General features: G+C 40.2%; 1 protein-coding gene across 9 annotated transcripts in view; it reads left to right on the top strand.

Annotated features, from left to right (window-relative positions):
* The window catches only part of NFIA (nuclear factor I A), a 386,822-nt gene that overhangs the window by 271,986 nt on the left and 101,222 nt on the right, over positions 1-13,614 (top strand). For all 9 annotated transcript variants that reach the window (XM_001157327.8, XM_063801256.1, XM_009459072.5 and 6 more), the window contains 2 exons: positions 2,678-2,795; positions 9,356-9,483. In XM_001157327.8, coding sequence (XP_001157327.1) covers positions 2,678-2,795; positions 9,356-9,483 — 246 coding nt within the window. The remainder of the gene's footprint in view (positions 1-2,677; positions 2,796-9,355; positions 9,484-13,614) is intronic.

The following is a 13,614-nucleotide window of genomic DNA, read 5'->3' as shown; positions in this document are numbered from 1 at the left end:
CGGAGACATAGTCTCACTATGTTGCTCAGGCTGGTCTTGAACTTTTGGTCTCAAGCAATCCTCCCACCTCAGCTTCCCAAAGTGCTGTGATTATAGGCGTGAGCCACCACACGTGTGCCCAGCCAGTCAGTACATCTTGATTCTAACTCCTGAATAACTTACGTCAGGCTCCTCCTTTCCATCCTTTGAGTTTAGACCCCATCCCCACTATACCTTGCATAAATGCCCCAGTGGACTCTCTGGTTTGCCTATTATATTCTTCAAGCACCCCCCACCCTTTCACCTCCATGCCTACCCTCATGACAGACTGATCTTTCTAGGTGATAAATGCAAATTTGATGATAGCATTCCCATACTTTGCTGGTCCTTCTTTGACTATTGAATACAACTCAATGCAGCAACCCATTCCATTGACCAGTGTTTACTGACTGCCTCCTGGTGTCAGGGACTATATTAGATGCTGACAGTATAATCCCCAGTTATAGTGGGGTGAGGTAAATGCTTTAAGAGCTTATAAACTTGGGAATCTGCTGAATTCAAATTTATGTTCCTTAAAGAAACCTGCCAGATCGCACCGGGCACATGTTGGCTCATGCTTGTAATCCCAGTGCTTTGGGAGGCAAAGGCAGGAGGATCACTTTAGACTAGAAGTTCAATACCAGCCTGGGCATTATGGTAAGACCCCATCTCTACAAAATAAATTTTTAAAAAATTAGCCGGGTGTGGCGTAGCATACTTGTGGTCCCAGCTATTCCGGAGGCTGAGGCAGGAAGATTGCTTGAGCCCAGGAGCTGGAGGCTACAGTAAGCTATGATCACACCTCTGCATCTGCACTTAGCCTGTGTGGCAAAGTGAGCTCTTGTCTCTAAAACAAAGAAAGAAAAACCTGCCAGATCCTTCATAACCTGACCTTAACCATCCTTCCTCTTTCCCGTGTATTCTACACTATGTCATCATACCAAGCTATCAGAAATCCAGTAAACATTTTCTGCTCTCTTGATGCTGTTTCCTCTACCTAGAAGTCCTCCATCCCTTTCAGTTGCATAATTCCTCCTTTCCTTTTAACATTGTTTCCAGGCTTCACGTTTTCTGAGGCCATTCCCTTGAACTTCTTATCCCCAGGTTAGGTTAGATAACCCACTTCTTTGCAGCCACTTCAATTTAGGAATGCAGATGGTCCCCAGTTTACAATGATTCCACTTAAAATTTTCAGCTTTACGATGGTGGGAAAGTGACATGTGTTCAGTAGAAGTCATACTTCAAGTAGCCATACACTTATTCTGTTTTTCACTTTCAGTACAATATTCAGTCAGTTACATGAGATATTCAACACTTTATTATAAAACAGGCATATTAAGTGCATTTTAAGATGATGATATTTTTAACTTATGATGAGTTTATCAGGACATAGCCGCATTGTAAGTTGAGCACCTGTAGCTCTATCAGATGACTTCTCAGACTTTTAAAAAATTAATCTGTCAGACTTTCTTTTCCGTTTAAGGGTAGGGACCATGTCTTTCATCTAAGTGCCTTCCTCACTCATCATAGTTCTTGGCAGTAGCAGGCTCTCAGTAAGCATTCATTGGATGTACAAATGTCCCTGGTTCATGATAACCCTTATTGTTATTTCTTCTGATGGATACTAACCTGTAATTTATTTATTCCAGTATCAAATTATGTGGGCTTAGCTCTCAAACCAGTGCCTCAATACAGTATCTATTGTTCCTGCTTTTACGTAACCTTTCAAAAAGATTATTTGCACTAATAATTTACACCACTAATTTTACGGAGTTGTTTTATAGAATTGGTACTTGTTATTTGTCCTTTGGAAAACATGTATTAAACTACTGTCAAAAAGTTATCTAAAGATTCAAAGACAGAAAATGCAAGGAATCAGTCTCACACAAGGGTCATTTCTGAAAATCACAAATAATCAAAATTAAATCAAAGGTCAGAAAATTCTTTTATAAGAGGCCAGCTAATAAATATGTTAGGCTTTGTGGGCCATATGGTCTCTGTTGCAGCTACTCGTCTCTGATAGTGTAATGTGGCAGCAGTCATAGACAATATAGAAATGAAAGGCCATGGCTATGCTCCCGTAAAACTTTATTCATAAAAACTATGGGCCTGCCTTAAATTACAAGGTTGGACAAATATTCAGTTAAGGTGTATGCAAGATGGAGAGGTGATTCAGAGTAAAGAGAAACCACACATTTCATGTTATAAGAAACTGGGAATGGACAGCTTAGAAAGATGACTTTGTTCTCACCAAAGTTCAAAACAGAATTCCAAAATACAGATGAGTAGAAGCTATCAGGATCAGATAAAGTTAGAAAAGTCTAAAGAGTGTTTTGGCTGGTCATTCCAGAAAAGTGTAAGACCAAAATGTGGGGAAGTATTTTTGTTAAAAGCATCCAAGAATGTTGCAACCTTGGTGACAATTTACTATTACATAAAGAGAAAAGATGAAAAATATATTAGAAAAAATATGCCTTTCCTGTATAGACTATTTTTAGTCAATATTCCTTTGGAGTCATAGTTTATTACTGATTATTTTCGATTCGCTTACATATAAATGCAAAAAGAAAATGTGCTAAATGCAACACTGAGGTATGCTGTCATTGATTTTTTTTATCCACAGAACTTAACTGATTTTTGTGTGTTTTCTTAATTCTAGCACCAATAGCTGCAGGAACTGGCCCAAATTTTTCTCTCTCAGATTTGGAAAGTTCTTCATACTACAGCATGAGTCCAGGAGCAATGAGGAGGTCTTTACCCAGCACATCCTCTACGAGGTAATTTTATTGGCAGCTCTTGAAGAAGTTATGCTACATGGTTGCACACCTTGATTTTAACTCTGGGCCCACTATGCATTTAGCAATGCGCCTTTAGTAATAGAAGATACCAAAGTAGTGGGTTCACCCCCAAAAGACTGTCGGTCTCGTTGGGGAGATAAAGCAAATATGCATGTGGCAAGGTTAAATACACACACAGACACACACACACGCACACACACTAAAAAACTGTGAACTAAATTGTGTGACACAGGCTAAAAATAGTTAAAGAGAGCTTTATGCAAAAAGAATACCTTGTTTCCAGCTCTAAATGTTGGTTAGGGTTGGTGAGACAGAAAGGAAAAGGAATGGAATTCTGGGTGGGGTGAAAAATGAGCAAAGGCTTGGAGGAAGGATGGATGATGAACATAACATGTTCTCAGGAAATGAAGGACAAGGCTGGACTGCAGCAAAGGGCATATGTTTTGGCTTGTCTGGCAGGAAGTGAACACTGGTGACAGTCTCAGTGTCATGCCCACAGCAGACATTACAGCTCAGTGCCAGCTCTTTTCCCACTGAGCCCCCAAAGCTCTCAATATCCAGTTTACTGGAGTTGCCCTAAAAGGTGAAACCCATTTGATATCCTGGTGTGAGGTTATACAAATGGAAGTAGTCACTTGCATAACCTCAAGTGAGGGTGGGGCCAGACCACAGACCCCATTGTATTGAGAGACCTTAAAAACAGTAAAGCTAGAGTAGTGTAACCTGATAATGATTCTGGGATTCTTGCTCCCTTTAACGTCACAAAGCCAAAATCAAAATGAAGCATTTTTGCAAGATCGTGTTGTCTCTAGATAACCTGTACCAGAGGGAAAGGGATTAGGCATTAAACCCACAGTATTCTTTTACAAATTGGCTTTAGCACTGGACTGTGACAACAAAGAATAGAATGGTACAGAACGATCTTTAATGTTTGTGTACTTTGCAGAAAAATGTCTGACAAAGGTATATTCCTCCTAAAGCAAGTACCTGAGTCTTATGATTTAAAACAATGCCCAAATTATAGAAATTTTCCTTGGTGCACACTCGTTCTTACCTTGCCTTTATATATTTTAAACATCACTACTTTAAAAAAAAATCAACTTAGTCATCCCTAATACCTTGAAGACAGTTAAAGAAACAGGTATTCCCTTAATATAACTACCAAGTCCTACCATCATCTTTCATGTTGTTTAAATGTTCCCTTTAGTTCCCTGTAGTATCAGCTCCTCAGGGGGACAAAAAAGTCACACATCCAAAGTATATTTATAATAGAAGAAAGAGATTGTGAATACATTTGGGTGTTCATACATTTTGAGGATTTTGAATGTTTGCTGATGGGAGAGACCTTGTGTGTAACTGTACTCAGTCAACATGAAAAAGCTTTGCAAATACCTGTGGGCAGTGATTAATTTAAAAGTTTATGGGCTGTTTGTTTTTCATGTGTGTGCTGTACGTGTACCATGTACCTCCCAAACAGTGTTTCCCCCTTTTTATGTTTTCACACAATTCTCCAGCTATGTTTTATTATCTTTTGTGACTCTCTGAGAGGAAAGCTCATTATGAATGTCATTTAAAAGGCCAGTGTTGTTCTCATATTCTGCAAATAACTAACCCTGATAAGGAGCTAATTATAACCTGCATCAGTAGTTAATAACCCGGTAATATGTTTGTTTTACTCTCATTAGGCTCTTCCTAGGATGATTTTTAAAATTCTTTAAATACATAGATTCAGCAGAATTAACGATGTACAGGTTAGAAAGTGTGCCCAGAAGAATATCTCAGATTTATATATAGAAATGTTCACCGATCAATATGTCTTCCTGCTGTGCCAATATTAATGGGTCATTTTCTCTGTGGCAGGCACCATATTAGGTGAGTTGTATACCTGTTCTGATTTATTCTTCACAATAATTTGACAACACACACAGTGTTTTCATTTAAACAGTGGAGCAACACAAAGCTCAGAGAAGTTAAGTAACTTGCCCAAAGTCACAGTCCTAGTGAATAGAGGAGTCTCCATTCACTCAGGTCTGTTGGAACTTTAAAAATATGCTCTTTTCACACAGAATCCTCTTGAGAATAGGACTGACTCTTTTAGTAAGGAACAACAGAATATGAGGTCCTAAAAAAGGAGTTTCTAGCATCTCTATTCCTCCCTGGCACTTAGTGTTTGCCGTCTTGAGTTATTCTTAACCATCTTTGAGGCCAACACGTGTGCAGCCTCCCCATCTAGACAGTGAGTCCCTTGAACGACAGCGTCTAGCTCTTCCCATTCAGCAGCGAACGTTATTAGTAAGAAACAAGGACACCGTCCTTGGCACCATGGGTGTAAAGTCAAATAAGAGGGGCTTTACAATCTAGTGGTAGAGACTGAGAAGTGGGAATTTTCAGTTCAGGGGCCTATGAACACTCAGGAAAGTTAAGGCATTTTGCAGTCTTAGGAATGCTAAGTAAGACTTCTAGGCCGTAATTACACAGAGTAGGAATTAAGATATTTGGAATTAAGGTAATAGTTTTACCTTATTTTTTAGATATAATTGCTAGAAATACAAGAAAAAATTCCACATACAAGAAGAAATAGTGCATCACTCCTTAGGAGACTATTCATCCTTTTTGTGTAGATCTTACAGATACTTTCCTGCTTCCCTCAAGTGTTTCTGGGAAAATGAGTGTGTTAGAAAGAGCAAGAAACCAAAATCAATGACTGATTCATTTCAATAGATAGATAGGTAGGTAGATAATGTGATGCAGTGGTACTGACTGTAAGTTCTGTACCCCTTCAGGGTAAACATCTTCAAAATCATAGAAAGAGCAGTGTAAAAATTGGGATACAATACATTTTTTATTCCAAAAAACTTTATCAAGATAAACCAGCTGTCAAGTTTGTGAAGTCAGAGTAAAGTTGTCTCGGAAGCCTCCACCTGTGCTTCCTAACTTGCTTCATTCCTGATCTTTTCATCTTTTCCATGCTCCCTCCAGATGTTAATTTTTTTTTTCTCCAATAGAGACAGTCTCTTTCTATTACCCAAGGTGAGTGCAGTGATCATAATTCACTGCAACCTCGAAGTCCCGAGCTCAAGCAATTCTCCTGCCTCAGCCTTTGAAGTAGCTAGGACTGTAGGCATCTGCCACCACACGCGGCTAATTTAAAAAATATTTTTTTTTGTAAAGACAAGGTCTCGTCGCTGTGTTGCCCACAGTGGTCTCTGAACTCCTGGCTTCAAGTGATCCTCCTGCCTTGGCCTCCCAAAGTGTTGGAATTATAGGTGTGAGCCACCATGCCCAGCCCTCTTTTGTCAACTTCTGAAAATCCTTGCTTTCAAACTAAGGCATCAACTGATAACTATAGAATCTTTCAACTCTAGGATTTAATACTGGCTTGGGGTATTTGCATTTTATTAGAGGATGCCAAGGAAATCAAAACCTTTAAAAACTCAGAAAAGTATCAATAATGGGAGAATGATGGACAATGGAGTTGGCCTTTGGGGCTAGATCTAACTGAATTATACTTGGATGAATCCATGTCACATGTATTTGTATGGCTGTTTCTAAGTCAGTAGCCCAATTCAGCAGTTTTTTTAGTATCTTCTGTTAGCCAGACACTGTGGTAGGCACTAGAGATTAAAAAGTATATAGTCATTTTCCCTGAAGATCTTACAGCCCCATCAGAACATATAGGCTTCTCATTTTATTTGCCAGAGTACTTCAGGGAAATGTTTATTTTTTTCTAACATGTATTCTTTCTGTTTCCAAGATGATTTCACGTGGCTTTCCATTTTAAAACAACAGGTAATATTAAATGTAGAAAGAGGCCAGAAACCATGTGGAAAAGAATTGTTATAGCAGGAGCCTGAACCAAGAGTTATGCCTTAAGTTTAGCCCTGAGCTTCCTGGTTGCCAAGGCAAAAAAGGGTTATATAGTTTGCATTTCTAATAAAAGGATACAAGATAAATTTGTTCAAAGAGACCATATTTTTCTGATTATGTTTTGTAAGGAATTCGCTGTGTATATCCTCTTATAAAGGACTCCCATTAGATGTAGTTTTACGTAAAATATAGAAAAGTTCTTCAGTGGCTATTTTTCATTGAACTTTCAAGGAAAGCCAAGCAAAGAACATTAAATAAGCTATTAAAGGCATTTCCTTTGAGTACTAAGCTAGTGTGGCACAGTTATGTTGCTTTCCTGTGGTCTGGCTTTAATGAGAATAGAACTTAATGGCTAAGAATACTGGAATGCCAACATTAATAATTAGAATTTCTTGCCATAAATTGGCCCTCCACATTTTTTCATTCAGATTGCTGCAATAGCTTAACTGTCTCCCTGCCCTAGGCTCCATTTTCCTGTTTTCCCCTTTGCCTTTCTAAATCTATCATCTGCACAATTACCAAAGTAACTTTTCTAAAATATAACTCCCCTGTCATTCCCTGTTTAGACTATTTCGGGGAGTCTACATTGCTTATAGGAGAAAGTCCAGACGTGCAATATCTTCTATAACCTCCACCCTTCTCACTCGCTGTGCCCCTTCTTCCCCACCTCAGCCATCCTAAACAGCTGGCAGTTCTCCGAACATATCACACTTCACTCACAACGTGGCTTCTTCCTGATAGGCTCCTCCCTTCTGGGGGTTATGTTGGAAATATCTGATAACCTGTGTGACATGAGCATACCAATTAGAACAGACACTGCCCTGCTTGCAGGGCTTTCTTTGGCTAGGTCCTGGAATGCTCCTGATCTGCAAGACATTAACCCTTTAGATTTCGGACTGTGAGGGTGTCTGGGACAAAGAAGGGGAGGCAAGGTTGGAAGAAATGTATGGAGTTTAAGACAATGACAGTTTGCCCATTGATAATATTTTTAATACCAAATGGCTGCCTGAGTGGTACATCAGCTGTATAGCAGCCCTGCCTCTGCCCTTTCCTTCATTCTTCCCTGTCTCCTTGACCCTCTTGAAGATAGCTCAGGAGCCATTTCCTCCAGGAAGCCTTTCCCGAACCCCTGGCTCATCACTGTCTCCATTGTGTGACCCACTGTACCCTGTGTGTGGTTCCATCATAACTCCTGTATTTCTCTTTTGCACAGTTTTGTTTGCCTCTCTGTCTCCATGTCTGACTCATCTCTATATCCCAGCACTTTGCACAGCACCTGGCATGTAGGATGCGCACAGTAGGTATTTCATGAATGAAACATACGAAAAATTCTGTCCCCTGAAACGTGAAGAAGAGATTTCCCAATACGCACTCCCAGTAGATATGAAATCTACTCATCCTAATAATATGGGTAGATTTGACAGTTTTATCACCCCTGCAAACTTCCTGATTCTGTGGCATTCAATTAAAACAACTACAGCAAGCATAGCAGCAGGCGGCATTTCACTACGTTTTCACTCCTGAAGCCTCAAACTGGGGAGAATATTCAGTCCTTCAACTGGAAAAAATGAGATATATTCTGGAAGTTTCTTGACCGTACCTCTCCAAAAAATGAAAATCCCTACCCTGATGGAATAAAACTTTGTTTTGATAATCTTTGCATAGAGAAAGCACATAAAAGTCATTGGGCCACTCTTTTTTTATGTCTCTTGTTCTCAGGGGACAGAGCACTCCTTCTTCCTTCCTTTTTATTTGTTTTGTTCACTGATTTATTTCTAGTGTTTAGAGCAGGACCTGGACTAGCTGTGCAGTAAATGTTTTTTTGAATGAACAACTCCAAGTGGAAGATGGGAAAATGTGGCAAAAGAAAAAAAAAGCAATCCAAACTTTTCCTTTTCTTTTCTTTCTTTCTTTCTTTTTTTTTTTTTTTGAGACAGAATCTTGCTCTGTCGCCCAGGCTTGAGTGCAGTGGCACGATCTCGGCTCACTGCAACCTCCACCTCTCAATTCAAGCAATTGTCCTGCCTCAGCCTCCCGAGTAGCTGGGATTACAGGTGCCTGCCACCACACCCAGCTAATTTTTGCACTTTTAGTAGAGATAGGATTTTACCATGTTGGCCAGGGTGGTCTCAAACTCCTGACCTCAAGTGTGATCAGCCTGCCTTGGCCTCCCAAAGTCCTGGGATTACAGGCTTGAGCCACCATGCCCAGCCCAATCCAAGCTTTTCTTGAAGGATCATGAGCCCTGCTTTTTATCCTTTCTGAGGTTCCAGCAGGGATTAAATTGATGCCCAGGTTCATTGCTGATGGCCAGGCCCCAGCCACCACCTGTGGAGATAGGAAATATGTGGCCTTACTCCCAACACTTCCAGGTGGAGGCAGGAGCTAGAGCCAGCCGCTTATTCCTCAAAGGAAACAGGAACAGGATGTGGCAGCAGCAGCAACTTGATTGACAATAAAAATCAAACTCAGACACTTGGAACAACACAGACCCAAGACTTTGTTCTACATCCAGTGACTCACCAGACTGAACAGAAGTTTAAAAGGAGTCCTAGAACTACGTTAAGTTGCCCAATTGCTTCCTCCCTTGGCTTTCTTTCAACCAGAGGTGCAGTGTCCAAGAGAAAGGTGGTTGCGATTGCTTTTAAACATGCACCCATTTGTTATTTCAGCTCCACAAAGCGCCTCAAGTCTGTGGAGGATGAAATGGACAGTCCTGGTGAGGAGCCATTTTATACAGGCCAAGGGCGCTCCCCAGGAAGTGGCAGTCAGTCAAGTGGATGGCATGAAGTGGAGCCAGGTAAGCAGAGTGGCGGCACGGGCATGTGGCTAACACTGTGAAACTGAAAATACGTGTGGGGTCCCATGCCACGCATAAAAGTGAAGAAAGAAAGCTCAAGGTAGTTCACTTTTTCAGGATGAGCACTTGTTTGTATTGTAATCTGATTGCCACATTCATAAAAGGATGGCTGTGCAAAGCAGTAGTAATTCAACTGAAATGCAAGACTGGTGAGATGGTGTATGATTTTCTGCTCTTACATATTTTCCCCTACACCACAATCCAGCATTTGATTTGCTTTTGGTTTTTTTGTTTGTTTTGTTTTGTTTTGTTTTGTTTTGTTTTGTTTGTTTGCTTTTTTGAGACAGAGTCTCGCCCTGTCGCCCGGGCTGGAGTACAGTGGCATGATCTTGGCTCACTGCAACCTCCTTCTCCCTGGTTCCTCCTTCTTCTGCCTCAGCCTCCCGAGTAGCTGGGATTACAGGCACCTGCCACCACACCTGGCTAATTTTTTGTATTTTTAGTAGAGACGGGGTTTCACCATGTTGGCCAAGCTGGTCAATTTTTGTATTTTTAAAAGAGACGGGGTTTCACCATGTTGGCCAGGCTGGTCTCAAACTCCTGACCTTGTGATTCACCCACCTGAGCCTCCCAATTGTTTTTGTTTTTATACTATCTTTTGGTTTAGTTTTTGAAATTGTCTTTTAATCCTAATAAAAATCTATCAACTTTTTCAGCAGGATCGATAACATTCAAAAGAAGAATGGGTTCCTTGCTATACAGTTTAGACTCAGATTTTTATATAATAAGGACACTTTGCAATATTTTTCCTATTACTGGATATCATCATGATTATTTTTCTATTTAAATGGAACAACTCTCTTTATTCTAATCTGTACTAAACTGAACAAATGATGACTGCTGGTCTAATCTCCTGGGGTAGTCTAATCTTGGCTCTGGAGTCTTGGGAGTAATATGGATAAGTCTGATCGCAAAAACTATTTGAAACCCTTTCCGATGTCTAACACGTGGGTTAGAGGGAATCTTCTCCAATGGCTTCCTGAATATGGCAAGTCCAATGGGTATAAAGGATAGAGTATGTGCCTTGAAATCAGACAGTTGGAGTGCCAACCTGGCTTCAACTCCTGCTGGCTGTGTGATTGTGGGCAAGTTACCTAGCCTCTCTGAGCCTGTGTCTCCCTTTTTATAATCTGACAGTACTAATAGCTATTTCCTAGCATAGCTACTACCTAGCATAGAGTAAGTATGAAAATACTGTTCTATGGCCATCCTTCCCCAGCTTTTGCTTCAGAGTTAATTCCCTGCAAGTACAGACGAGCACCAAGAAAATTTCTGAACCAACCTCTTCATCTATAAATCCTAGCTCCCTTGTCTCCTCCCTTAATTTTTTTTCAAAAGACAATGCTCAGGGGATGTGACTATAAAGATGTAGCACAGGGAAAATGTTGGGGTGATAGAACCGTTCTGTATCCTGATTGTGGTGGTCACAGTAATCTATACAATCGTTAACATTCACAGAAGTACATACCTCCCTGCTCAAGTTAATTTTACTGTATCATAATTAAACACAAAACAAAAACACCTCAGGCCCATTGGCCGTGTCTTTTATCTTGCCCCTGCTATTAAAATGCAAAAATGTCTCTTTGCTTTGCTTCTGCCTAGTCTTTCATTCATTCACTCATTGAATAGTCTTCACTGGGGACTTCATCTGTATGAAGCACTATGCCAGGTTCTGGGAACTCAAGGATAGATGGGAAGATGGGAAGGTTATGGCCCCTGCTCTCAAGGAATTCACAATCAGAGGTGGGAAACAAACACATAAGCAGATCATTATACGGTGATATGGGAAGCGCAGAGATGGTGGTGTTAGTCTTCCGTGACTTCTGTTTCTAATTAGTACCAACCACAGCACTCAAGGTGTGGTGGTTCTTCTATGAAGGTCACACATCATCTTTTCTCCGAATTTGTGTTCACATCAGTTTGCCTAAAGTGCCTAAGAAATAGTCCCAGCCCTAAATGAGAAGGAAAATGCTGACTCTCACTGCCACTACCTGCATCGTCAGCATGACCTCTATATAGTGCCAATGAAAAGTTTATGTGCTATTAAAAAATTAAAAGATGTAAAACTTCTTTGAACCCTTTTTCAAAGGCTAATTAGAGCCCTAGTCAATTTACCTGCTTCAGTGAAAATCAGAATTAAACATATAGGTTTGGTACATTTGTGCTTGATTATTGTGTAGATGCATTTTTGTGCATATTAAAGCTGCTTTATTAGGTTGAGGTACTCAGAGCTCCCCCATCATGAGGCTGAGCTCTAGGTCCTTGCATTTACTTCCTCTGGGTATATTGGGGGCTGTGGAGGTTGATTGATTATTATAGAATATTTTGACCTAGTGACTCTTTTATTCAGGGCAATTCCTATTCCTATCTGTACATTATGATTCAAACGATCATAAATTTTAACATTTGAATACCTGAATCCTTTGTAGTCATTAAATAACTGAAGTTTAATGGCTGAATCCTTTTTGGTAAGAGGTGTGTGTGTGTGTGTGTGTGTGTGTGTGTGTGTGTACACATACATATTCTTAGAGAATCCCTCACAATTGTATTCCTGGACTGACTCTCCATTCTCTATCCCCATTTCATTACAGAAAAATGCAGTTTCATGGTATATGTTTATAGGGAGTGATAGAAGACAGTGGATAAACGTACATTTGGCCATACTCAGCAAGCGCAGAAAGTCATAATTGCAACAAGGCCTGAGGGGACATTAAAACTCAACTGAAGGATGTTGCACATGTTCTTGGTGACTTTGGTGTCATTAACTCACACCAGCCATTTTAAATGGATAATTTATGCTGCCAGATGGTCCTTTTTGGGGATTTTCCATAAAGCCCAATCCCCTTTTTGGCACAGAGAGCACCTTTATGTTGTTCCCACACTTATGCAGGCCTGCATAGCTTTTCCCCAGGGGTACAGTTAATTGAGTAGGAGGCTTTTAGTAGTTCACATGTAAATTACCTTCAGAAATATGTTGGGAGTTATGTATATCTGAATGCACCAGCAGCCTCTTGGTTGCCTACATTTGGGATAATTCTCTCAAACAAGTACTAAGGATACTGTGTTTAGGCCTCAGATGTGACACAGGAAGCAAGGCCTATACCTGCTCCTCACTCAGAATGCTTTGGTTTCCGTTTACCTGCCTTAAAATGCTTTTCCAGGACTCCCTGGCCAAAAGAGGGCCAAAGGTTGCCAGAAGAGACAAATTTCCTAGAGCAACAGGAAGATTGTGGAAAGTAAAACAAACCAGACATGCAGTAAATTACATGGGCTATTTCAAATGTCTTTTGTAGTATCCTGTTCCCCATTAGTTTATCTCAGCACTTTTAGTGCACAGCTCTTATTATCTGGGAAGAAGGGCATAGGAGATTAAAGATGATGTTAGTTTAAAAACATCAGACAACTTCAGAATGACTTTCGCTTCTCTTACAATGCTGCATTTGTCCCTCGTACTTAGTTTTGTTTCCCAGTTATCTCAAAACTGGGTTAGATACGAAGCTTTGAAGCAAATCATGAATTGACAAAACGAGTCCTATGAAATTCTATCAAGCACAAATGCACATATCATCAACTCTTGTTTATCTGTACAAATGAAGAATTACAGAGAAATTGATAATGCAGATAAACAGGAAAGAAACCAATAAACAGCGCCCACATTGGGTCAGACACTCATGTTGCTTTCAAATATATGGAAAAATTCTAGTTACAATTGAGTACCTACTGTGTACCAGGTTTTTAAAAAATTAACCTCCTTTAAAATATGCAAAATATAATGATCCTGCCTCTAAAGAGATAAAAACTGAGACTCATAAAAGGTCAAGTGACTTGCCCAAGCCCACACAGATAGTAAATCTGTGGATCCAAAATCCATATTTGAAACCAAATCTGACTTCATAGTCTAAGTTTATCTTCTACACTCAATAACCTCTTTTACCATAAACATTTGGAGCAGCATTTTAGGGTCTCATGTCCTGGACTGGTACTTTAGTTAAAACGTTATAAAGCCGGGTGTGATGGCTCACGCCTGTAATCCCAGCACTTTGGGAGGCCGAGGTGGACGGATCACCTGAG

Source organism: Pan troglodytes, chromosome 1 (genome assembly GCF_028858775.2).
Source record: "Pan troglodytes isolate AG18354 chromosome 1, NHGRI_mPanTro3-v2.0_pri, whole genome shotgun sequence".
Lineage (NCBI taxonomy): Eukaryota > Metazoa > Chordata > Mammalia > Primates > Hominidae > Pan > Pan troglodytes.
The sequence above is the reverse complement of the archived record's forward strand: the minus strand, read 5'-3'. Positions and strand labels throughout refer to the sequence as shown.